This window comes from Falco punctatus (genome assembly GCF_963210335.1).
Source record: "Falco punctatus genome assembly, chromosome: 1".
Lineage (NCBI taxonomy): Eukaryota > Metazoa > Chordata > Aves > Falconiformes > Falconidae > Falco > Falco punctatus.
Genome location: NC_137580.1, coordinates 76,788,933 through 76,813,981, shown reverse-complemented (window position 1 = coordinate 76,813,981; position 25,049 = coordinate 76,788,933). Strand labels below are relative to the sequence as shown.

The 25,049-nt window shown below is 44.1% G+C and overlaps 1 protein-coding gene across 3 annotated transcripts in view; it reads left to right on the top strand.

Annotated features, from left to right (window-relative positions):
- The window catches only part of FBXW7 (F-box and WD repeat domain containing 7), a 216,423-nt gene that overhangs the window by 158,068 nt on the left and 33,306 nt on the right, over positions 1-25,049 (top strand). The window contains exon 1 of one of the 3 annotated variants that reach the window (XM_080384886.1): positions 24,599-24,902. The exons of the other annotated variants lie outside the window; for them this stretch is intronic. Within the exon in view, the coding sequence (XP_080241012.1) occupies positions 24,747-24,902 (156 nt within the window). The 5' untranslated portion in view covers positions 24,599-24,746. Of the gene's footprint in view, positions 1-24,598; positions 24,903-25,049 lie in introns of those variants that run through there. 3 annotated transcript variants of the gene reach the window in all.

Genomic DNA, 25,049 nt, shown 5'->3' with positions numbered 1-25,049 from the left:
AGTTTAAAATTGATAAAATTTAAGTTTGTCTTTTGAGTTGCAAGTTAAATGCTATTCACCGGTTAGCTTTCACGTTTCAAGCACATTCGCTCTGTATTTGGCAAGAGTGAAGTGCAGAATTCACTAACTGCAACTTGTGGAAGTTCTTTAAATCAAATATAATTTATTAGAATTCTTGATGTGTATTGCAGTACAGCAAAAAAAGTGGTGGCCGAAGTAAGAACCTGTTTTGCTAGCTGCTGCGCCTCCTGAATTTATAAACTCTAGCATTTTGCTTTTGCACATCTGTCTTACCTGTAGCTATACAAAAATACAAGATGAGGTTATGAACATCTGCCATCTTCTGAATGCAGCTTTGCTGGCTGGAGGCTTTATTTGCACACCTCTGCCTTCAGCCCACCCTCCTCCTCTCTCCCTCTTTTTCCAGTACTGCTGCTCTGCCAGAAGTTGTTTCCTCCCTTCAGCTTTGCTGGCAAATGGATCCTGTAAATGCTTTAATTTGCTTTAGGCAAGTTAGTTAAGTTTAAAAGGCTATCAAAAGTGATTTAAGCTACCTGGAAAATCTTTTGCATGAGGATGAAAGAGCAGCAGAGCTCTAAGGTCAGTAACCTCTTGCAGACGGGTGGTAGAATACCCAGGGGTAAAACATCTTTAACTGGCCAAGTTGTTCAGAGTGAACATCTATCTGTGGCACGTGTGAAGCAGATGTAAGCATTTCTGTCACTGTAAATGCCCTCCTGCAACTGCTTCTGCCAGTATCGCTACTTTGATTAAAAATCACATGCTGGAGGTTGTAGACAGACGTTCGCTTGGCTGAAATCCCTGCCGCTGGAAACTTTTGTCTCCCCCTGGCTGGTTGCTATTGCCCCTTCGATGGTGGTGATGGCCTCGCTAAAGCCAGCAGAGCTCCCACACCGGCTGTGGGGCAATCAGCCAGAAAAGCTTAGGCAATTTAAATGGGTGATTTGCGCTAACCCAGCTAATTTTGCCTGAAGTGGATTTAAAAACTCTCCTATGGATTGTTCCTTTGGTTCTGCAGTGGGGACAGGGGCATCTTCTGTCAGCACAGCTAAACATGGGGGAAGATGTGGTACAAAAGCTGCATGGTGTCCAGGTGTGACAAATGCTGAGTAAGGACCCTACTCTGCACGGTGCCCTACCCTGTGGCTTGAAGTTAAGGAAATGTTAAAGCTCCCTGTGAAGTGGTTTCATGAGTAAAGATGTATTAACAACTCTACAAGTATATTTCAGAAGTCCTTTTGGGTAAACTTAGGAAGGGCAACTGTAAATTAACGTGGTGGTTTGTTCTTGCATAGCAGAAAGCACCAGGTACTTTGCAGGCTGTGGATGTTTATAAGCATGATGTAATTTCAATATTAATTTGAATTCAGTTCATGTGTAAAATTCATTCAGTAGGAGTATTTGGCTGGTAAATAATTTAAGCTTTTGCTATAAAAGAAGTCAGAATGCCTAGATAAGTCTTCCACTAAATACAAAATGATTGCATTCATGGTACAAGTTAGAATCTTACAGATCTATGATGTCGTCTTTGTATTTGTGGTAGGGAATCTCAAATGACTGTCTTATGAGAAGCAAATTACATCTTCAAAGTTGTCAAAGAACCACCTCTTGGAAAGCCGTTTGCATGTTCCTACCTTAAATATTTTCAAAAAATAATAGAATTCCTTTGTATTATTATAATTTTTCACAGATGTATAGTTTGTCTGTTCCGTGTTATTTAAAAAATTAATGCACGTGACTGCTAATGTTTGCTTAATGTCTAAATAAGTTCTGGTGCTCAGAATTGATAGATGTGATAGATACACAGATTTGAACAGATTGAGAGATTTTGGGCTATCTGTCTTTGCCTGTTACAGTGCCTACAGGTGAGTTTTGTGATGAAGCTTGTGGTAGAGCGTTAAGTGCCCTTAAGGTAATAGATGATCTTGCATTAAACACTAAAAGAAATATTCCTAATAAGCAGACAGACAGACGGTAGATGAAGTAGAATGAGGTTCCATCCAGAACCTCATCCCAATAAAGGTATTTTATGCTGACTTGTTTCAGAGTTCATGATAAAACCTTCAGTGAAAGAACAGTGTGTAGTTAGCTATGGGAACTGAAAACAGTGGAGAAATCAATGTAATGAGTAATCAACATCTGAAGCAAGCAACTGGCAATGAGAACACATCAAAGACAGTTTTCAGTGAAAGGATGGAAATTACCGAAACTTCACAGTGTTTAGAGACATTGTGGTTCTTTGTTACGCTGAGGTCCTGGATCTCCTGCACTGGATGCTGCATTGTGTTTGCAGCCCATGGGTAAACCCAAAGTTGTCAGTTACTGACAACAAAGAATGTCTTCTTCAAGTTTTTCTGTTTTGTGAAAAGATTTGTCTACTTCTGTAGTAGGAGACAGGCTTTTAGCTCAGTTTTCCTGTTGGGAATATTTCTGCTTTGGGAAGCTCTCTGATGGGCCTTCAGCATGTTGGGATTTGGACAAATCATCCAAGCCAGTGAAGTTACCAAGTAAAAAAACCCCAAAAACCCACATCGGTTCTGCATCCCTGGAGTCTGTGATAACAGCTGTACTTCAAACTCAAGAGCTCAGTGTTGCTTCAGTGATGAGTCATTTTTGGTGCTTAGTATTCAATTAGGAAACCTTCTCAAAAAAATAAGAGGCAAATTAAAATAATTAGGAAATTGTTGCCATGTTGTCCCTTCATGTGTATTGGTGAACAAGTATACTCAGGTGTATGGCAGGTGGAAATACCGCTAGGCAAGGTATACCTGCAACCGCGCCGAAGTCCTGGAGGAAGGCGGTTAGTAGCCTTACTCACCAGCCTTGCAGTACTCTGCTGACTATGCCCTTCTCCAGTTTTACATCGCTGTCACTCTCTTCAGTTTTATTCCTTGAGTCACCAAATAGCTGTCCATAACTTTGGTTAAATAAAGTTCTTAGGTGTTGTCCTGTAAGTATATTCTGTGAAGCTGTGCAGAAGTCACAGGTGCTGTTTTTTTGTCTTACTTTGGGTCCTGAGTCATTTCTGGAAGTACCTACAGGTTAAGAAGAATCTTGTATAAAAATTCAGAATGGAGTTACACAGCCTGTTCCTATAGAGCCTCTTCAGGAGAGGTTTTATTATAATCCTAATCCATGTACTGTTCTCTCATTCTCCGTATGACTAGTGACATTTTTGGTCATTTCTGCTCCTACATCCTATGTTAGTTTTTGGGAAAGAAGGAAATACAATCCTGATTCACGTTAGTTTTGCAGATGTATGGAAGGAAAGCTGCATCAAATTGATACATTTTTTTCAGCATACCATGATTTCCAGTGAGCACAGGGTGGGTACACATTGTCAGAGAAGTCAGCCTGAAGGCCTGTACTCAAAGAGAATACCACGGGGAGCAAGCTGTCCCCTGAGAATAATGTTGATAAAAGAATTGAAAATGGCCTTAATTCAAAATAGGAAGTGCAAAGAAACAAATACCCTGTCCCCTCTGAAAACAGTGTGAGAGATGCAAAGATATCCCCCATTTGTGAAGGAGACAGACAAATTATTATGACAGACGTCAGCTGCAAATAATGGAAAGCACTTGTTCTGGTCCATGTTAGTTAAGGCAGTGTGTACCAGGAAGAGTAAAAGTACAGCCTCCGTCGGCTGCAATGCAGTGATTCACTGAGGTCTTGCAACTGTGGATAACAGATTTATTCTGGTTAGCTGAAAACATCATCTGATGAGGAATTTATAAGTAATAGCCATCATGGGTTCAGCTATTTCCAAAGCAGAAATATAATCACCTTCCTCTTGGTTACAGAAATTTCCTGTTGCAGTGTGTGCTATAAATCAGATGAGGACTGTACACCAGACAGTGCGGTTTACCAGGCAGAAATTGAATTTTGGTGTGACACCGAGTCCATGGGTACCCATGTTCCCTGGTAAAGCACACAGTAGGCTGCTCGTTGACCTTTTTACCTTGGGGGAATGGGTAAGGGGCAGCAATAGGATTATTATTATTTAGTTTCCCCAGTCTCCCTAGTTGTCAGGATTTAAGAGGAAACTCTCTCGCAAAGCTGGCGATAACCTAGATGCAATATGTCATTTTTCAGAGCAGAGCTAACATAGACAAATGCTGTGCTGGCTGGTGGAGTAATGGTTCTCAGGCTGATGAAGCCGGTGATGAACTTGATGCTTCTACCTCACCAAGAAGATCTGTTATTTCAAGGGTCTTTTCAGTGCCACCAGATTCAAAATGTTGGTTGGTGTTTGTGCTGCAAACACTCTTTTACCTGCACTTGGGGAATACCAGAAAATTCTCAATTTTATTGCAGTAAATTATTTCAGAAGGAATGTAAGAAGTCAAAGAACTTCACTCATATTTCACAATAAAGATCAAGACAGAAGCTTTTGGAAATCTTTATGTGCACCGTGTTTTTCCCTCTGTGAGGACAAGTGCAATGGTAGGACAGCACTTTCAGTCCTTCCAGCACTGCACCAGTTGATTCTCTGTGGGAGTTGTCATATTTCTTATCCATTAAAGCAGACTCTTCAATAGCTCCTATCACAGTCAGGCAAGCTTTAGGAGTTTAGAGCATCTCTTATGGGACCTGGTATTACATATCTAATTCAGACAAGTACGTCTCGCAATCACAATTGCATTGTTTCCAAAGAAAATACAAGAATTGTCCTTTCCTCTCTGACATGCCAAAGCCCAACTCATAGGAGGGCCGGATCTCCTGGCCAGAAGGTTGGGGTGAGATTTGCTGTTCGGCTGTGCAGCAGCCAGTGCACAGAAGCTGATGAAATCCCGTTGGATCAGCCACCAGCATTTAGCTGCGCATTCTTGACAGGTGTTGTGTGTTTGATGTGTTCCCTTTATGAGGGGGACTGCGTAGATGATGTGCAATCTCTACAGTGCTTTTGGCTGCTGAAGCTCCGAGAGTGATCCTTTTTTCTACAGTAGAGAGGAGAAAATACCATCGTAACTGTCCATAGACAGTAGCAGCATGACTAAAGAAGGAAGAGAAGCCTACTTCGTCTTATCTGGGGAGCTTGTTTCTTGTGAGTGACAAGTTTCCAGGTGGTGGTCCACAATGGAGAAGAAGGATCCGTCCAAAATACAGAGAGAGATCAATATTAAAAGTTTGGTTCGGTTTTGCCAGATGTTATCTGTGCTATGGGAAATAAGTGAGGGAATTTCAGCCTGCAGGTCAGGACATGATTCACCTTGGCTGTGAAAACTGTCGCGTGATGGGAGTCCTGGAGAGCAGGGTGAGCATTGCTTTGGTGCCAGTGGCTGGCTCGTCTGGTTTGCCTGTCATGTCCATCCCGCATCTGGCATCAGGCGCAGCAGCCGCGGTGGGAGGTGGGGGCAGGACCACCCCGGCTGGGTACGGCTGCTTTCTCCATTGGCGGTGGGCAGGCCCCAGAGTGCAGGGGCGTGAGCTTTGGCCCTGTCAAAGGGGAAAAGCTTTGAGGCCAAACCAAGATTCTGCAGCTTCTTTCCCCAAAGGTCTTTTCTCTCATTTCCTTGAGCTGAGTGAAGCTGCAGGCGAGAACCCAGCCTGCCGTCTTTTGTCACTCTCGTGGTGGTGACATAAGCTGTTGGCCATGGCAGTTCTTTCGCAGTGGGAGCCACTAACTGTTTAAAAATCTTCAGTTTCTAGAAGTGTGTTCAAGAGCCGAAGCCCTGGTTTTAAGAATAAAAATGCCATTTTATTAAAAAGTGAGGGAATAATGATGCCTTTCTGGTTGGCAAATAACTGATTTACATCAAGCCACAACTTAAAACTTAGTGCTTAGAACACCATGAATACAAAATTGTATCCTTTCCTATCCCATGTGTAGGAGGAAACCATCATAATTGCAGATAAAATGAAGCAGTGGATTTTGACATTTTATTAAGGCTTGGACATATAATCACTCTTCAATGTTCTGTTCAAAGAAACCTCTGCAGAAAATAGCAGAAAATTATCATGCACTGATAACGGAGAGAAGCACATACTGAACTTCAGACTTACGCTCTCGTTACTTGCTCCATCACATTCCCAGTTCTTTGTGTTGTCTTTATGGCTGCTGGTGTTCTGAGAGTGAAGTTCCCATTAATTTTTGGAACTAAAAGGACATAAATAATAATGGCTGAATTCAGGTATAACACAGGTTAACAATAAGTACAGAAATTCTTTACTCTCAGCTCTCAAAAGTGAAGTTAATATCTTTTCCTACTATTTTCTTTTGATATCTTTTCCAAATGTACAAGAAAAGTTAGCTGTCTCTTGAGTATTAACTGAGGTCTATGTTGTGTTCTACTTCTTTGTAGTAAAGTTCTTATATATTGTTTAAATACTACCGCCAAATTCTGGACTGATTATAGACAAAGTCACTTTCTTTTGTAAAGTTACTTGTGTAATTACTATCACGAGAATTTCACAGAAAAAATATTTGTGGAAGTTGCCTTTTGCACACATCTTGGCGCAAGAAACTGATCCTAGCTAAAATGGGAGAAAAACTGGATAATTGTTTATGGGGTAAGAAGAGCTTTCCCATCTCAGGAAAAATACACAATGTTTAAAGGGATGCATGTTTTTACTGATCAAAGAATTATTCAAATAAATCTACTGTGTTCAGGTAAGTAGTAATCTTTCACCTCATGTCTGCTGCAACTTTTTAAAAAATAGTTTATTATTATGACTTAGCTAAAATAGGTGGGAGAGGAATTGCCTGTTCTGTTTATTTACCAGTGAACAGATTTTTAAAAAAGAAAGGAAAAAACCCAAAATGAAGATCAGATATTGAAACAGGAGTTTTTTAAAAAGACAGAGAGGGAGAGAGAAGGTCATAAATTCTTTGTACTGTCTTTGACTTTGTACTTTTTTGTATATCTGAACTCTCCCTCCCAGGATTTTTTCGTATTGCAGATTTCTGTACATGAGTGGATTTCTTAAAGAGCTTGCAGATACAGCCTTTAAAGGTGTCCTTCAAGTCAGTTAGTAGATGTCCTAAACTTCTGTAAGCAGATTAGGCTTTGTTGAAGTTTTTGGTGTCTTTTTTTGGCATCTTTATTGCCAGTATATGATCTAAGTTGAAGCCTCCCATATTGTTTTTCGTTATCCATTCAGTGGTCATCTGTGACAGCTTGTACTTCTACAGGCAAATCCCATGGATGGTGAGTATGCCTTCTTGATAGTATTCAGAGGTTTTCTGGTTAAAGAAAAAAGTGAGCGTGGTTGCATCTGCCAGAGTACTTTCCATAGAAGTGACGATTGTGTGTATAATAGCGTTGCTGATGTAGCCATAAGGTCTTACGCCTTGAAAAGTCCCAGTTTTTGCCTGCTATTTCTCAGCTAACCAAACCCTTCCTTTGGTTACAGCTAAGCTGGGCGAAGAGCGCTTTTGTTGGCAAAGAGCTGGGATCCAGACTTAACAAGAAGCTGTAGCAGCTTAAGAAAGTACTTCATCCAGCTGCTTGTGGTGCTCTGCTCCCACTGCACAACTGGTAGAAGGAATACGCTAATGCTCCTTAGACACGTCTCTGCAAAATCCAGGGGCTTAGTTTACACCGTTGTGGTCATTGTAAAAGCATGTGTATAAAGTCTGGGAGATGGTTTGCCTGGGTAAGCTCAGCACAAGCCCTCCGGTGAAGGGAAATGCCCTCTCAAATCTGCTGGCAAAGTTGTTTGTCAAAATGAAACAGGTATTTTAAATAGTAAGGCTCTGCCAGCCTGGCTTGTTTGATCCGAGTGGGTTAGGTCGGGCTGTTTGCGTGAGAGCTGCCTTGCTGGGGGGCGTGGGGGCTCCAGCGGGACGGGGGAGTGGCAGGTGACCGAGGGAAGCCTGTTGCCACCTGGGCATGGAGGGCACCGATTCCACCGGTACAGCAGAAGTAACATAACGGTGTCAGCGTGGAGGGTAGTTGCAGTCTTAGGGGAGGCTCTGTTGGCATCACCGTAGCAGGAGCAAGGGCTCTGTAGTAAAACCATCTTGGGAACTGGCGTGGCAGTACAAGCTCTGTGGAAGGTGGTGAGGAAAAGGTCTGATTTGAAGGTACTGTAGATATTTCATCAGTGGATTTGGAGTACCTATCTTCCTTAACAAAAGTCAGTTGGTTTTGAAATTGAAACTTTTATGTGGGTGCAAATGCACATTATGAAAAATATCTGAGCAGAGTGACTTTGATTCCACCAGAAAACCTTTCCATCTGGTGAAATCTAAAACACATCAATAAAAAGTTACTAGAGTTTGTTTCTCTGATGTATAGTTTTATGTCTGCAGAATGAGAGTGCAGTTTCATTTAGTTGGCCCGAGTAATAGTAAAGGAATCATTGTGAAGTGGGCTTCAGAGCATGTATCCAGGGTCTCTGAGAAGTTTCTACTTTATCTGCTAGTATGTATTAAACCTGTGCTGCTGTTTCTCACTGCTTCTTTAACCTGTCTCATAAACTGAGAAAGCAAGGGACAATGAATCCAAGTCTCTGCTGCAGCCGGAGGCTGTTGGCTGTCTACAAGCTGAGCCCATGTATATTTACTAACACGTAGTTCTTAACAGAACTTAGGCCTCTCGTATATCTGCCCTATGAGTAGGTTACTATAGTTCTCCCTTCACAGAGCCAAGAGATGTTGCACAAAGTCACGTATAGCAGCCCCAGAAACAGAACTGGAGATTCCTTTAAAAAACAAAAAGGTAAATTAGACCAAAGACTTGTTTACTCAACTAAGTTGTCTTTTGAACTGATTAAATGAAACGTGTTTTAGCTATCCTATCTGCGTATCTATCTGTTCAAAGTACTTGTGGAGCAGATGACTTGGGCTGCCCCATCACCTAATCGGGGTCTTTTTTTGGGGTGTGTGTGGATGAGCTGGGACTGCCAATACAGGAGAAAGCAATTGCAACAGTGGATAGCAAACACAACTGAATTTTATGACTGATCTCTTGACGCTGAATTAAGTCACTTACCTCTAGAATTTCTCAAAGAAAGCCAGTTTTGAAAGTCAGGTGTGCCACTCTGCAGGTATCGGATTCAGGAGGTTTCAATGGTTAAAGCAGCAGTAATATGGGCTTATAAGAGCTTGGTTCACATCCTGGCGGTACCGTGAGTTCCTGATGAACTTGGATCACTTATCCTACCAACAGGGAATCCAATGTATTTTGGCTTCAGTGAGTCTGACCAGTTGGTACTGTGACCACGTCGTCTTCCAACGCAGCTATGTTGGCTGAATAAGCTGCCACCCTTCAGGCTACTTGCAGGTATTTGTCATGCATCCTGCCAGCAGACTTCTGCTGTTTCAGATCTGCCGCTTAAGCTGCTCATGTCATCACTCCTTAGCCTGTTTAAGGGGAAAAAAGCGTATTCATTGCCAAAGATCTGCTACTATATATAGTTGTATAAGTCACCTTAGCTCACTGACTGAAATAGGTTAAGGAGGAAAGAGTAACATCTTCTTTCTTTTGGTACAGCTGTATCCAGAAGAGGATATGGCCATGGCTTTCCATGCTGATAGTATTGACTAGTTTATTTCAGAAAAGCTAATGAAAGCTACACGGCCTTACAGTGAAGGAAATGTGTAGAGGGGGTGTGGACATTTCATTGGGCATAGATAGCAGTAGGCATGAGGAATGTTTCTGAAGTACAGATCTCTGGTCTAGGATTGTTATTGATGTAAAATATGTTTGTCAGTGGTCATCTTCCCATGTATTTGAAAATGGGTTTTGAACTGGGAAAAACCACAGTATCCTCGTCTGCTGAAAGATTTATTTCCTCGTCAACTGCAATTTTCTACTGATGTAGTCTGAAGTCATCCTCTGGTCTGTATAGAGGCATTGATACGGAGAGTGTGCACTCGTAGACTTGCTGTTCCCAGCCATTGCCCCAGGGTTTCCTTACAACCAACAGGTGGAAATGGCAACATGAAGAAATAGTCTGATTCATAGCCAAGTGTTTAGTCCTTTGCTCCGTTAGGTTAGTTAAGCGCTCGGCTTGCGGGCCCCTCGCTCCATTTGGTCGCACTGAGCTGGGGTCTCTGCCGTCTATTGAAGTAGTTCTTAATTTGAAAGGGCAATCTTACCACAAGGAATATTGATGTTATTTGACAAGCCCTTATTACGCACATTGAGCTATCTGTTGTCCTCCTTTCCAGCTTCGAGATCACTCCCCAAAAGTGCTAACAAATGTATTAGGAGCTCCTTGAAATTAGTTTAACGTGAAGAAGCAAGTATACTCAATTCTGTTACTGGTTTAATGCAGATCAAGATAATATTCTCACCTCATTCCCAAAGGCCTCGAAAGGAATAATGCAATTCTGTGCTGGCATCCATACAGATAAAAGGTTGTATAATTGTATTATATGGAAACTACTGCAAGCTGCTCCTCTTTTCCCTTTCATTTAAAAACATTTTGAAGACACTAATGCTGGGAGGAGGGTGCTTAACGTCTGAGACCTGGGGAATATTTTCTTAGCCGTGTGCTCTTCCAGAGTATTTCTGAGAACTGTGGTTTTGTTCTGGGGAGATGAAAAGCAGGAAGAACTGGTAGAAGGTTTAGAAAGACCTGTCAGGGGCATAAAGTGGTTAATTTGCATTCCTGAAATTCTTGTGTTGTCTGGAAGGAATCAGTTGATAATTTCTTTGAGGCTGAGGTTCATATTGGGCAGGACCAGATTTGTTCAAGTATAGCTGTTACTGTTCAAACTTATGTTAGAGAGCATAAGCTAGATACATGACGGGGGCCCAGCTCAATGATACTGCGGGAGCCTTTGTCCATCAAATTTCAGACTACCCTTGAAAAACCTTCTTGACTCTGTCAGTAGGTGGTTGCGTAGTGGGGTCTTGTGTGGAGACCAGGTACATGTTCTGTTTTCATCAGGTGCTAAATCTGATGGTACCTCAGAAGAGAGAAAAGATTAACTGTATTTGAACCACACATGGGGATGTCTGTAGGTATGACGTACCCTTGAGCACAAATTCCCTTCAGGACTTGAAGATGCTTTGCTTGCTTACTTGCATATTTAGTTTTATATCTAGGCAAATACTAACCACCAGGTGCAGATAAAGAAAACAGCCATCCAAAAGATAGAGAGGATTGGGTTCGACCTGCTGGTTGTTCTCACGGCCTTTGTGACAGCTCCTTAGGCTGGTACCCCCATTCCCATCCTTGGGCATTTGCTAAACTTGAAAGTTAAGAGTTCCACTTCCTGTTGCTACAAAAGACGTATAGTTTTTGTGGGGGTGGAGGGGATACTATGATTGTTTTTCTCACTTTTTTTTTTTTTCCCTTCTGAGATGAGATTTATTTTCCTACAGCTATCACTTTAACCTTGGTGTACACTGCCTCTGCTTAGAGAACAGCTTTAGGATCACAGGTCTTCAAAACAGATACCTTTTAGATTGTAATAGATGTCTCCTGGAACTGGGAAATGGGAAATGAATTGGATTTTCCATGTCTTGGAACTGTTGACCCATGCTTTAGATCAGTGCAGGCTCTGGCTGAGTCTTCCTCTCTCCCACGTTTAGTGTGTAGTACTGAAGAGCTAACCCAGCTCACTACTCATGTTTTTCTAACTGTTTCCAGAGTGCAACACAAAACAGCCAGCTGTCTACCTGCTGTGAAAGGGGGGGGAAATCCATTCTGAAACTAAATGTGTGTAATATAGTAATGTACCTAGTTATCATGAACAGGAAAGTGAATGAATCCCAGTTAGTGTAATGTTCTTGCTTCTTGGTATCCTCACCTACTGAGAGATATTTAACTTTCCTCTGTGATGTGGCAAATTAAGTACTTGGCATGTTTTCCCTCGGTATTTTGCATAAAGAGCACAACACAGATTCAGGTTTTCTGGTTAATGAGATACTACTCTGAGAGCACCTAGCGTGTTCTTCACTGCTGAGTAGCCCACACATCTTGCCACACAGATTTGAGGCTTGTCTGTCTAAAAGGAAGAGGATTTCAGAGGCCTCTCTGAAGGACGGTACTGATAAGGAGACTGACATCGCTATCTGAAGTTGAAACGTATCTTATTGTTTTAGCTTTTAACCCAGTAGCCTGCAGTACCGAAAATGCTGCTCTGAATTACAGGGAAGGTTTGTATCTTCTGCTCCGTTTCCCCTGGCAGGTTGATTGCTCAGTATAAACTCGAGGCTGCTGGATTCCTTCTTAAGTAAGCTTTCTACCAAGCTTACTTTGTGTTAATCAGAATCAGTAAATATTAGCATACTTTTCATCAAGCACAGGAAGAGACTGTCGCTGCAGTTGTTGGCTTAAAAAAAAGCCCAAACCTTTGCCAGATGACTTGTGACCAGGTAACGTTCTCATGCCAACTTATTTAGGTCAGGGTGAACACCTTCATTTTTTTTAGTCTTCCATACCAGAGAATAAGAGGGTCGCTGGGTGTGATGTTGCATGCAAATCCAGAGACCACCCGCTGTTTCTAACAGGGATTTCAAGTACTTTGTAACCAGGAGAGACTTTGAATGAAGTTTGCCAGAAATCTAGCAGGAACCAAGCACAGTCCCTCCTCTTGGTCAACCAATTCAGTTTTTGAATCACCATAGTTTAGGAGTTTCTAATCCCTCTGGTGATAGTGGTCTGCCTTCTAATTTTAGTCCCTTTCACTTTGCAGTTACTTGTAAAGCACAATAGACCAGTGGAAAAAAATCAGCATTTTAAAACAGTTTTTGAAGAACAGTGTAGGCATGAGTCATACCTGTCCCTGCAGGCTGTAAAAAAGCTGTTGACAGTTAGCTGGGAAGAAGTATTTAAACTTTGTTCTTGCCAATGTAAATCGCTTTATTTAAAAGCATGAATGAGGTTGTAGTATTCCATTAAGACTGTTTTTATCAAATTTTAATGAAGAAATATATTTATACAAGCAGCAAATGAGTTCTTCCCAGAATTTTCTTTTTAATCCAATATTCCTAAACATTGTTTATGATTTTACAAGGGGCAAAAGTGAACATTTCAAATCTTGTCCCAAGGGGGAATTCAGCTAACAACTGAGACTGTATTTAAATAATTGCATAGAGATTTAAATTTAGGTTGATAAGAGAATGATCTGGTCAGGGGCTTGTAGCACATTTTGTTGGAGGTAGGTAGCAAAATGGGGATTATTCAAATCTGGCCAGTTTTCAGGGTGCTGGTTTGTTCTGCCTATGGAATTAGACTAGAGGGAGGAGACCACACGATGCGCGAAGCTTGTGTTGAAGGTTACGTTACAAGGAACCTAACGGTAGTCTGAGCTGCAATTTTTGCCAAATTTCTGATCAGAAAACTGAGGCTTCTGCTAAATACCAGACTGCAGACTGGTGCTTTCAGACGCCTCCCTCCTGCTTCCCTTTCCCAAGTCCATTCAGCCTCTCCCTGTCACATCAGCAGGCCTACGACGTATAACAGGATTTCTTTTTCCATTTCTGTGAGAAAGATTGGCATACATAAACCAGTTTGGCACTGATTGAATATTAGAGATGGAAAATGATAATAAAAGGAAAGTGGGCAAAAAAAAAAAACAACCCTAGAGATTTGTCAGAACATTGCTGGCATCACTTTAGCAATGTTACAGCTAATAACATGCTTTAGCAGTTGCTTTCAGCAAAAGAGAAGGAATAGGAATTAGGACGTACATTTGGACAGGCTTTATTGCAGCATCTTTAATCCCTCTTCTCATGTACTAATTTCAAGTAATAGTTTTGTGGCATTTTGCATCTTTCTAGAATATTAAAATAGCTTCTGATGCAAATAATAACTTCCCCATACAGTCAACCACATGGTGACTTGGACTATTCCTATAGACATTTTGCTTTGTAGTATTTCATTGGTTTCATCTTTTTGGTAAGTCAGTAACATTTGATGGGCTACGTTTCCTTCAGTAATTGGATTTGTGAAATACTAAGAGTCTCCAAAACATTACAAACTAAAACCATGGTTGCCATCTAATTTTGTGGTTACAAGTGAATGGAACAGCAAGCCAAAAATTTCTGAAATCTCTAATTTTCTCCATCCTGTCTATAAATAAAGAAATTGTAAGTTTCAAAACCCAGGAATTTAGATAACTGACTTGCTATTTATCCCGCAGTGAATTGACTGGTTTAGGGAATGCATCAGTTGCATCACACTGAACTGGCAAGTGTTGGAGAAATGGTTAAGTATGCGATGGCTGAGGTTGTGTAAAGGTTGCAACAGGCAGTTTTCCTTGAGGGTAAAAATGGAGGGGGTTGACTTCTATTTTTTTAATTCAAGTATAAATATTATGGCTTGATAAAGGGTGCATAAGCTTTTACTGAACAAAATGGTTTCCCCAAAGAAGCTTAGACACAACGGTGGACAGCTATGGCCATTTTCTTTTCTATTTGTGGTTCTTAGGTTTCATACAGGTAGCACTGTTTGGAAATCTCTCAGAAACGTTACAAAATGTGCCACCTTATTTCATACTTTTTGCATTCTCTATCTCTGTTATAAATATCTGGTTTGTCCTCAAATGTGTTATAAGTATCTACCCCTAATCTTATCTAAATAATGCTAGATTTAATGTAAAAAAAAAAAAAAAAAGGGTCAGCAATTCTCATTTCTCCCACCTGGATGAGGGGCAGCTTATCCTAAATAATGCGGTGCTAGGATTCCTGCAGGGGTGGGTGAGCACCTTGCATGGTTTCTAGCCTGGAAGCACCTGTGCAGGGAAGCGTTTGTGCAGGTGGGGCAGGTTTGCTGGCCTGCAGCCCCTTTTGATGTGAAATTGCACAGCATAAGGTTAATGACAGTGGGTTAGCAAGGCTTCAAAGCATCTGGTGTGACCCCGGCGTGCCTGGCATTCCTTTCTGCTGTGCAAAGGTTTGGCAACGATTCCCCTACGGCCAGAAAAATGTGCTCGGACTCAGGAGAAACCAGCTCTCATGGCTCCCCCAGGCCTCTGGAGAGGGGAGAGTTGTCATGGCAATAGATCATGAGGGTTCCTGGAAGGGGAGTGAATCCCCTTATCTTTGCTCCACCGTAGGCATGGGTTGTGGTGAGAGAGCGAAGCCGGACCAAGCAGCTATAATGTGTAATTGTCCCCTTTATAATGGCTGCTGTCACTTACCGGTAGGGCACAGCGTGTGTCATGGAAAAATGACCATTTGCGTGTGTCAGAAACACTTTGGGTGGTGAGAAGTCTGCGTCCCACCCGGTCACAGCACTGAGCAGAGGGACCTGAACCCTTCCCCTGGGCTCACCAAGCGTGCCGTAGCCAACAGCGATGTGGGCAGAGCTGCCCCTTCCCTGTAGTGGCAGCTGCCAGCTGCTCCAGATGTGGCCGGGTATGGGGGGGAAAAGGCCAAATATCCTCTGTGCCCTGCAGTCCAGACACACCCCGCCTTGTTGATGCTTGGACATTGTGTAGAAGAATGCTTCCCCTGAATTCCAGGGAAGGAGAACACATGGAGGAGGATGGAAAAGGGAAGGAGTAATAAGGTGGGACAGTAAGTCTTGTTAGACGGAGATGCTGCGGGGAGGGCAGGAGGAGTCATTGATACAGGGAGCAGAGGGCGGGGGAATGGAGGACCCTGGGGCTGGTGATCACAGAGAAGCGAGGGTGGGGAAGCGACGAGGGGAGCAAAGGAGATTGATACACAGGCAACAGGACAAGCTCCTCTCTGAAGCTGAGATTCGTGGGTCCTATCCTTCCGCTATCAGCAGACTGCCCCGAAACTGGCTGGCACATCGTGATTCATCTTCCCTAGTGCTGTTGCACCGAGGGTGGCGTTCTGCTGCGGTCCTCAGCGCTGGTTACCTGCAGCAGTGGGACATCACGTGGGGGCGCAGGCTGTTCCATGCCACACCGACCAGGGAGTCAGCTGTGTTGCCAGATGATAGGGGGGAAATTAAATTCCCTTGACGTTTTAAAATCCGGTCAGGATGCCATGCCTGAAACATTTGCAAGTCTGCCTTTGCAAACTTGATGCATGTGCACAAGTCGGTAGACGCAAGTACACAAGTGTGTAATGACGTATCTTAAACTACAACCTCAGACGCTGTTTTTTCTGCAGAATCTGTTTTACTTGGTATGCACCATACACAGGGCTGTCTTGGTAAGCAGCTTTTTAGGAGTAAAAGCATCTTAACACCTGTCATTTCAAACTCCTTTGAATGCTTGGGTTTGTAACCTTTATACTCTCTTCAGGTAATGCAGGTAGGAAAAGAGATTTGACATTTGTAATAGTTTTTTCTTCAAATTCTTCCTAAATCCTTCTGGTATAATCTATAATTCCAGGAATTCTTCTGTCTGTAGCTGAAAGGCTCACCACTAACCCCTTATTATTCTCACATACCACAAATGAAGGACAGAAACTATTTTGTAAACAGATTTCTATAGATTACTCCAGATAAATAAGCATTTTTCTTCACAATCACAATTAAGCTGTCTCCAAGGAAAACAAAAAAGGAAAACTTAACAGAGAATAGGCAGTAGGGACCAGTGTTCTATTTGTATTCGATGTGAAGGACAGACATTTTTGGAAGGCCTTCCCAGTCCAAGCAGACTTTTCTTTTTCTATACAAAGGTGATTTCTCAGCCTGCTTATTTGAGTGAAAACAGTTTGACCACTGGTGTTCAAAAGCAGAAATGCACACTTCAGCAATTTGGAAATGTTCTTGTCAATATAAACAAAACCAACTCAGCTCTGAGGTTGAAATACTGAAAAAAGGAACTGATCCCCATTAGGGTTGTTTGGTTCAGGGTTTTTTTGATATTGTGGTCATCATCTGTTGATCAGCAAGAAGTGCTTGTGCTTTGTGCGCCAATGATAGGATTTAAGAACAGTTTCAAGCGCGTGGTTTTCTGACTTTATGGACTACGTCACAGGCAGAATCTGTGAAATTACTATACTAGGAGCGCAAGAGAAGATTACTAAAAATGGAGCCCAGAGGTGGTATTTCAGAAAATGACTGTCTAAGTGCCCAAAGGGTAAGGTGTGGACCGCTATCATTGTATGGCTCCAAGCCGAGTATCCTGTGCTCAAGTGGCATCGAGCTGCTGGTGTGGCAGCCACTGCCCTTGGCTTCAGTGGTGTGTAGGGGGCAGGCCACGCGAGGCACCCGGGTGGGATGCAGTCCTCCGCAGAGCAAGCGTGGGTGCCAGCAGGTTGCAGGGGCTGTGCAGCAGGGCCAGGGTGACACCAGGCTGGCTGGCCACAGCAACCTGTGTGCTGTTGCCCAGGCTGGCGGAGGATGTAGCATGCAAGGTCATCTCGGGAAATGCAGGAAGGTACTTTGGTCTCTGAAGCAACTGCTGCTGTGTCTCAAAAGCACAGCCTGGTTCAATGTGAACTTGAGTGATTAGCACAGCTATTACTGCATCTATAAATAGAATTCATCTTACAATATATTAACTTTAATCATATAATAAATAGATTACAGTTAACTTTAATAGGAGCACAATGAATGGAGACGCAGTTCTTAGGAAGATCTGCTGCCATTAGTGAATGTTTTGCAAGACACATTGCATGGAATACCACCTTCTCCCTTTGAAAAACGAATAATGTAACAATACTGTGTAGAAACAAAACACAAAAAAGCAACTCCTAATGTTCCTGTTGCACAGAAAGGAGTCAAGTACATGAAGGTGCAGGTTGCATTAGCAACCTTAACTCTGCTCTTTAAGGGTATGCATTATGAAAAACGTTTATTGTATGATAATATTGCTAGTTTTAAAACAAACCATACAAGATTTCTCTGAAGGAAACTTGCATGTGGTTACTGTCACGGGGAATTAAGAGCAACATGAAGCCTAGCTCCACTGATATTCTTGTTTTCATTTATCCTTTTCTTTAACAAGAAAAAAACGCTTTGGGAAGAAAATGTTTTTGGTTTTTGTTTTTTTTTTTAAGTGAAATAATACACAGTTCTGATGAGACAAGCTCCCTGGAGTTTTAACATGACATGTTTAAGGAAGGCTGACATTATACTCCCTGCCTGTGGTTCACCTTGTGCTTGTTTTATGGTAAAACTTTAATATTTGAGTGTTCATTTCCATTTGACAGAGACTTAAGTATGTTTTTCAATGCAACTAAGTCGCTCTGTGATAATAATACAGCCCCCTGGGCTGAGAGGACAAAGTCCACACTCCAGTTCCTTGCCATTTCACCTAAGGTTGTAGTTCAGCAAGCACTTAAAATAGCTCTTCTGGGGATTTGGGGCGGTTAGAAAGGACAGCAGGCCGTACCTTTTGTTATGCTGGCACAGATATCTGTGTGGCCATGCAGTGAGGGAGATGGGGAATCTGACCTGGCTGAAAAATAGCCCAGCAAAAAAAGTGTCCCTAGGTCCGTTGCCACCCTGGTTGACCACACAGCCATACAATGAAAGGTGTGGTGGCACACCTGAGAAGGTGATGCAAGCACAGAAATGAATGGCCAAGGGCAGCCGTGGGTGCAGGGACCATTGTGTTTTTGTTTTGTTTTGTTTTTTTTTCCAGTGGCTGTGCTGGCTTAAATGCATAAATGCACATCAAACTATAGCCAAGGGAGTGATGCCTCAAGGTGTAAATAATAGGCTTATAGTCTCTGCATGGGGCACTCAGGTCACAGTTCCTCATACCTTTTTCTCAGTGGTGTATCTGGCTCAAGAAGTTTGTGTCCTGCCTGGAATCGCTCATTTGCTTCTGCTGGCTCAGTTGTTTGTGAGGGCATGGTGGAAAATTAAATCGGTAACTGGTTCAAAAAACCAACCAACCAACCACACACAGAAAAAAAAAAAAAACCAAAACAAAACCCCCAAAAAAGAAAAAACCCTATTTCTCCTCACCCCACATCAGTTAATGAATCTGGTTCACAGAACGTTTCTACAAGTGTTTGTTCCTGCAGAAATAAGGGTGAGAGCCTTTCAGGGGTGGGAATGAGCAGGTGAGACTGGGACATCTTTTAAGCTGGTGTTGCCACCAAAACCGGTGCATGGAACTATCCCCTTCATAAACGGGTGTATGACAGCGTTGGCTGCACTGCTTTAAAATAACCTAACCATCGAAGCTTGTGTTGCAAATTCTGTGCCCAACTACAGGCAACCAACAAAGAGGACAAGGCTGTATGACCTTCAGAGAGGAGTTCTGCTCTGCTGGAGGCACAGTGATGCCATATTACATTAAGCCGGTCTTTGCAGTCTCCCTGCTCTTAAAACATAATCTGAGGTTTATTCTAAACATCCAAAGCTGAGGTCTGTTACACACTTCATGTATAAATCCTTCTCAAAGCTATTTTTTCAGCCATTGAATAGCACACTTTTTGATACATAAAACAATATTTTTTTAAAGGCAAATGTTAGAAGGAAGTGGTTTATGGGAAATCTCTGCTACAGATATATACCTTTAAAAACAGTATTTATAATCAAAGTTCATACTATTTTAGTAAAACGAAGATTTTTTAATAAATACTAATTTGATTTTTCAGTTGCTATCTATGCTATTTCTTTCCCTGCAAAAACAAATCTTAGGGGCTATTTACAATCTTGTTTCACTACAGTACCTTTCTTTGCATGGAAATGAACAATACTAATGCGTGGGTAATTTCAGTTTGAAAGCAGTCTTCAAAATGCTTTGCCAAGAGACATTATACAATAGGTAAACCAATCCGGTAGTACCCATCATAAGCTTTAGAAGACTTGGTGCAATTTACTGTAGTGCCTCTGTGTGTCCTTCCTCCCGTGATAGATAGAGATCCTGTTGCGTTCTGTCCTTCATCCCAAACCTTAGGTTCATCGATGCTACAAAAACGTGTCATTGATCAGTAAGCTACTGATCAGTGCACATTGCAACATGCAGGGTTGTGTTTGACTTGTTCTACACAACATCATAAGCTTAAATTTCCGTAACTGTGTTGAGGCAAATGCTGGAGTGGATCTCTCTAAACCTGCTGCAGGCATTACAAGTAAATTGAGTAAAAATTCCTCCATCTAAACTGCTTCCAGGGAGCCAAGTTGCATTTGTTCTTAGTCATATTGGAGCGTAGCAGCTGTTGGTCACAAACTGGTGCACTTAAATTCATTTCTTCAAGTCTGTTCTGTTGCAGCAATACTAATTGTGTATTCTACATAAACACACGTTATACCTCCGTGATAAGGTGCATCATACGCTGTGCCCTTGAACTTTGTCTGTTATCCAAATACTACTTTTCCTTAATTGGTCAATGTCCTAAAACTGCCTCGCTTTGCCCGCAGGTATGGAATTTACCCACAAAATCGCTGCAGCTCAGCACCTAAGATGCATGCTAATGAATCTCAAATTAGCGACAGCCTTAAGGTCATTGCCTAGTCCAAGCTGAACTAGGAGAAACCATGAGAACATGGCATTTCCAAGATCCCCGTGTGTCACTCGTTTCATTTTGTAATACGTTTGAAAAGAAAAAGATCTGACTGTAATAGTGGTGCCCTTTTTAGAGGAAAGGCTTGCCCTGAATTACTTTGGAACATATTTAACACTTGCTATCATATGGCGTTTTTTTCTCCTTTTCTATACGAGTTGGACTCTAGCATCTGCCTTTCTCATTGCCTGAATGGGGAACTCAGGCTTCTAAATGTAGGTGTGCTAAGCTAAACTGTAGTTAAATGTCTAAAGCAGATGGCAGAAGTACCTCTCTGTGGGGCCAGATTCTTGCCTGAATGGGAGCATTTGGCAAATTAGATGAAGTATGTGGTCTGATGAAGAGGTCGAATACAGAAGACAAAGTGCTGGCTGCTGCAGCTGCCCAAACTAGATTACCAAGCAGAAGGGAAGTGTTTAAAACCTAAGTGGGTCCAAATAAGAGAAAGGGAAAAATAACTAAGCATGACTCTCCTTCCCAGGTCATCTTTGCTGTCTCCAGGGTAGATCTTGTGCAGCTAAGGATCTGGCCCCACTTGATTAGGGTGTTTGGTTTCCTGGGTGGAAAAAAACACAATCCTATTAGACAACACAAAAAACCCCCCTCTGAAATGTTTCTAAAGGAGGCAGCCTGCTAAACGTCTGCTTAAATGTGCAGAGTACACAGAATCCCTTCTGGCACTGTATTGAATGATGCATTTACCAATATTAATGGAGATACCAAACCATATTGCTCCACAGTTCCTCCTGCACCCATTATGCTCCTAACGCACATATGTGTACGTGAAATGCCAATTACAGTTTTTGCATTCCGTGGTTTAAGCACCAGTGTGCTTCCAAAATGCTGACTGGCCATTACCACAACCAGACCGTCCTTTGGTCTCTCTGCTCAAAAATGTTTCTCCAACTAAAAAACCAAAAATGTTGTTACTTTGGTCTGTTGCACTGTAGTCTCCGTTCTTCTGGGGATTATATAGCTCTGCGGGTGATTTCTGTAATTCATTCTAGTCTTTCATTAGAAGTAATAGACGGTCTTAATTACAGCATGCCACATGACAAACTGGTAAAGGTGCTAGAAATGTTGCCAACAGGAAAAGAATTGGATGGTGTGAATTTTTATTAATTAAGAGCTGGCAGTACTGACGGGAAATAAGATTGGACTTGTGTCCACTGTAAACTATGTAATTTTGGTGTAGACGTTTTTCTAAATGTCATGAATTGTGTGCTTTTTGTGGTTTTAAAAACTTGAAAAATTATCCTCAGCTTAAACAAAATAAAACCACCCTTCGAAGTTGAATATATCAAATAGGGACAGAAACATGGCAACTTTGGATTTTTCTCTTAACATTGCTTTATGAACTATGGTCTTCCTTAGTGTACCTTAATTTGTGATGAGCATTTACTTTATACCAGTAAGTATTCTTAGACAGTATTAAGTGACTGCAATAAATATTATTGCAAATGTCAGGAGAGATGTAAACCATGCTACTTTCTGTCAGGCTTTCAAAAGCATCTGAGGGGTTGAAGTCTTGTTCCTCCACTGTTGTGTTTTCTGAGAAGGTGCAAGGTGAAGCTGCGTGACCTGCAGCCCTGCTCTGACTTCCCGGGTCGGGACGTTCCCTGCTACGTTTGCAAAGCCTTAAGCAATTTCTTACAATTGAGAGTGTGGTGTATTCATGACTAGTACTAAACTTTCCCAAGTACAGGGGGAGTTCTCAAGGTCAAGGGAGAGAGATAAAGCCATTTCTAGATGGAGATTTAGAGTGGGAGCCTAAGAGGAGGTGCCCTTAGCCTCTGGTGGATGGGTTCCTCACCGCTGACTATAGGGTGCCCAGGCTGTGGTTCAGCGTTTTGGGGGAGAACAGACACCCAGCTAGAGTAGTCCTGCAACTACCTGGAGACTATCAAACTTAATTTGAGGTAGAGGCGATGATTCTTTGTAGAGAATGGGAAGTGGTACCACCCTAGAGAAAAATACTGAATAAGTGAGAGCCATATCCATATGCAGTTTTTGTCTCTTGCTCCGAGAAAGGCAGACTGCTAGATGAAAGATGGTCACTGTTCAAATGTCAAAATCTGTCTGTGGTATCTGTATCTAAAATCATGAAAACCCCCAAACCTTTTGTGCATAATAAATACTTGATACACCAAGTTTTCTACCACTAGCAAGGGATTGTTGGGGTCCTGACTGAAGCAAAGAGATTAGCAGCTAAGTCGGTAGTTTTTTACCATGAAAGAATATCTGCCAGTCATTATCGAAAGAGAAGGAATTGGCAATACTGCTACTCAGAAAGAGAGGAAAATAATAATTTCTAATTATTCAACTCATTGACTGCTTACTCGGAAGCACATTTTGTTGAAAAGATAAATCTAGTTATGCTGTCAGGTTAGGTTTGTCTTTGGGCTGGGGGAGAGGCTGATCCCTGAGGATTTCCCGCCAGTGCCTGCTGCGATGCTGGAGGAAGAGTAGCCATCATCATCCCATCGCCATCCCCCCTTTGCGTCAAGTGCGCTCACAGGGCAGAGATAGCTGCGAACATTACAGGGCATTATGCATGCATGTATAGAAAGTACTTCTGAATCCCCACAGCAGTAATGTTGGAATTCTTTCTTACCCTGATGATTTGGGTATTAATTCGCTTCCTGTGATTATTTAATGTGTATATGCAGCCTATGGGGTTTTTTCCTTCCCCTTTGCATGTGATGTGCTAGCAAAGGAAGACAGTAATAGTCTCCTGGGATATGTACAGCTCTGTTCATATCTGAGGTATGAAGTCAACTCAAGACCATTTTGTTCTCATAAAATATACAGCACTGCAGTTTAATGGATAATGGCATAAATGCCAAGATGTGATGGGCAGAACCATTTTCAGTAGAGAAAGACTACGAGGACTCAGTGTTGGATGGGAGATACGTAAAACCATGTAGAAGCAGGATCCTGTGTGCTGTGGGGGTAGTGATTTTGCTGTACCTTAGTGTGCTAACACCTGGCGTGCTAAAGTACTAATACATGTGAGAGGTTTTTTTTTAAGTACTGAAGGTTGTGGGGAAAGCAATTCCACTCCTTTAGCTGCGTGGGTTTTTCTACTTTTCTTGTACTATTTTGCAAGATAAAGATGGTTTCCCCTCAGGTCAACAGGCACTGACTATGAGTTTGCTTCTGTGTGAGTGCATCGGTCTGGAGGGCTGCCCAGCACCCACCGCACCTGTGGAAAATGGTCAGGGGATGCTGCGGCTTCGGGTCGTGCTGTGGGTACGCTCTGCTCTGAACTTGGACAGAGAACTTGGTGGGGGGGAAAACAAGGGAAAACTGCAGAAGCTGGAGTCTCTTGTTTGAGTTGTCTGTATAGAAACTGAAAAAAAAAAAATAGGAAAAGCTGCCTAGCTGCTGTGCGTGTTGCAGGTATCAGTCTGGGAGCCCAACCATACGTCAGGAACTTCAGTGCCCTTGAATCGAACCGTCAGGGTGAACGGAGCAGATTTGTTGATGTGCGCGGGGTAGGGGATGACCGGGGAGCGTTCGGGAGCAGCGACCCCCCAGGGCTTGCCGTGCCGCTGGGGGAACGGGCGGGGGCACCTAGGGCTGCAACCCGGCTAGGAGCCTGGTGCCACCTGCGGGCTGCCTTGAGCGGGGGGGGGGGGCTGCCCCAGCTGTGCGGGGGGGGGTGCCCGCCTCGAGGGGAAGCCCGGGCCCCGCTTCTGCCTCCGCAGCTCCCCGCGGCCGGGCCGGGCAGCCGTATGTTACCGTGTACCGCGCCAGGGCCGGGTTCGGGGCTCCGGCACCCCCGGCCCTCGGAGCCCGGGCGCGCTGTTGTTCAGCCCAGCGAGGGTGCCTGCCCCGGCAGGGCTGTGGTGGCGGATTTCAGCCGATTCCGAGAGGAACCGCGCGGCCGGAGGACTCGTTCGCGCCCGTCCGCGGAATGCGGTCACGTGCGGGTCCGGCCCGGCTGGCCGCGGGCGCCGGTGTAATGATAATTAGTGGAAATGAGCTTGTTTTGCTCCCGCTTGCGGGACCGTGAAGCGTGTGGCGCGGGGGGGGGGGGGGGGCGGCGAGCGAGGCTCGGGGGGCCGCGGCCGCTGGGCGGTTGGGGGAGGGGGGGCAGGGAACGGCCCCGGCCCCCGCCGCGCTGTGCCCGCCGCGCTGTGCCCCCCGCGCTGTGCCCCCCGCGCTGTGCCCCCCGCCCTGGCCGCGCTGCCGGGGAGGGGGCTGCCCGGGGGCTGCCCAGCCCGCAGTGCCGCGCCGCCGCTGCGGAGGCGGGCGGGGAGGGAGGGACGGGGCGGGCGCGGGGGGAGGCGGGGAGAGGCGGGGGGCGGGCGCAGGGGCGGGCAGGGGGAGCCGGGCGGGCAGGGGCAGCGGGGCTCCGCACGGCGCAGGCAGGGCAGGGCCGAGGCGAGCCGGGCCGAGCCGCGCCGCCGCCGCCCGCCGTGCCCGAGCATGTCGGCGCGGGAGGCGGTGACCTACCTGCCGGAGAAGGGGCTGTACTGCCAGCGCCTGCCCGGCCGCCGGGCCCGCGGCGCGCCGCAGCCGCGCAAGGGGAAGCGCGCCGACACCATGGGCTTCTACGGCACCCTCAAGATGATCTTCTACAAAGTGAGTGGGCGCCCCCCGCGCCCGGCTGCGCCCCCGCGGAGGGGGGGGGGGAACACAGGGGGGGCGGGGGGGGCCGGGGTCCGCGGGGCTGCCGCTGCAGTGTGCTGCCGGGAGGGCGCTGGGTGGCGGGCGGCGATGCGGAATACA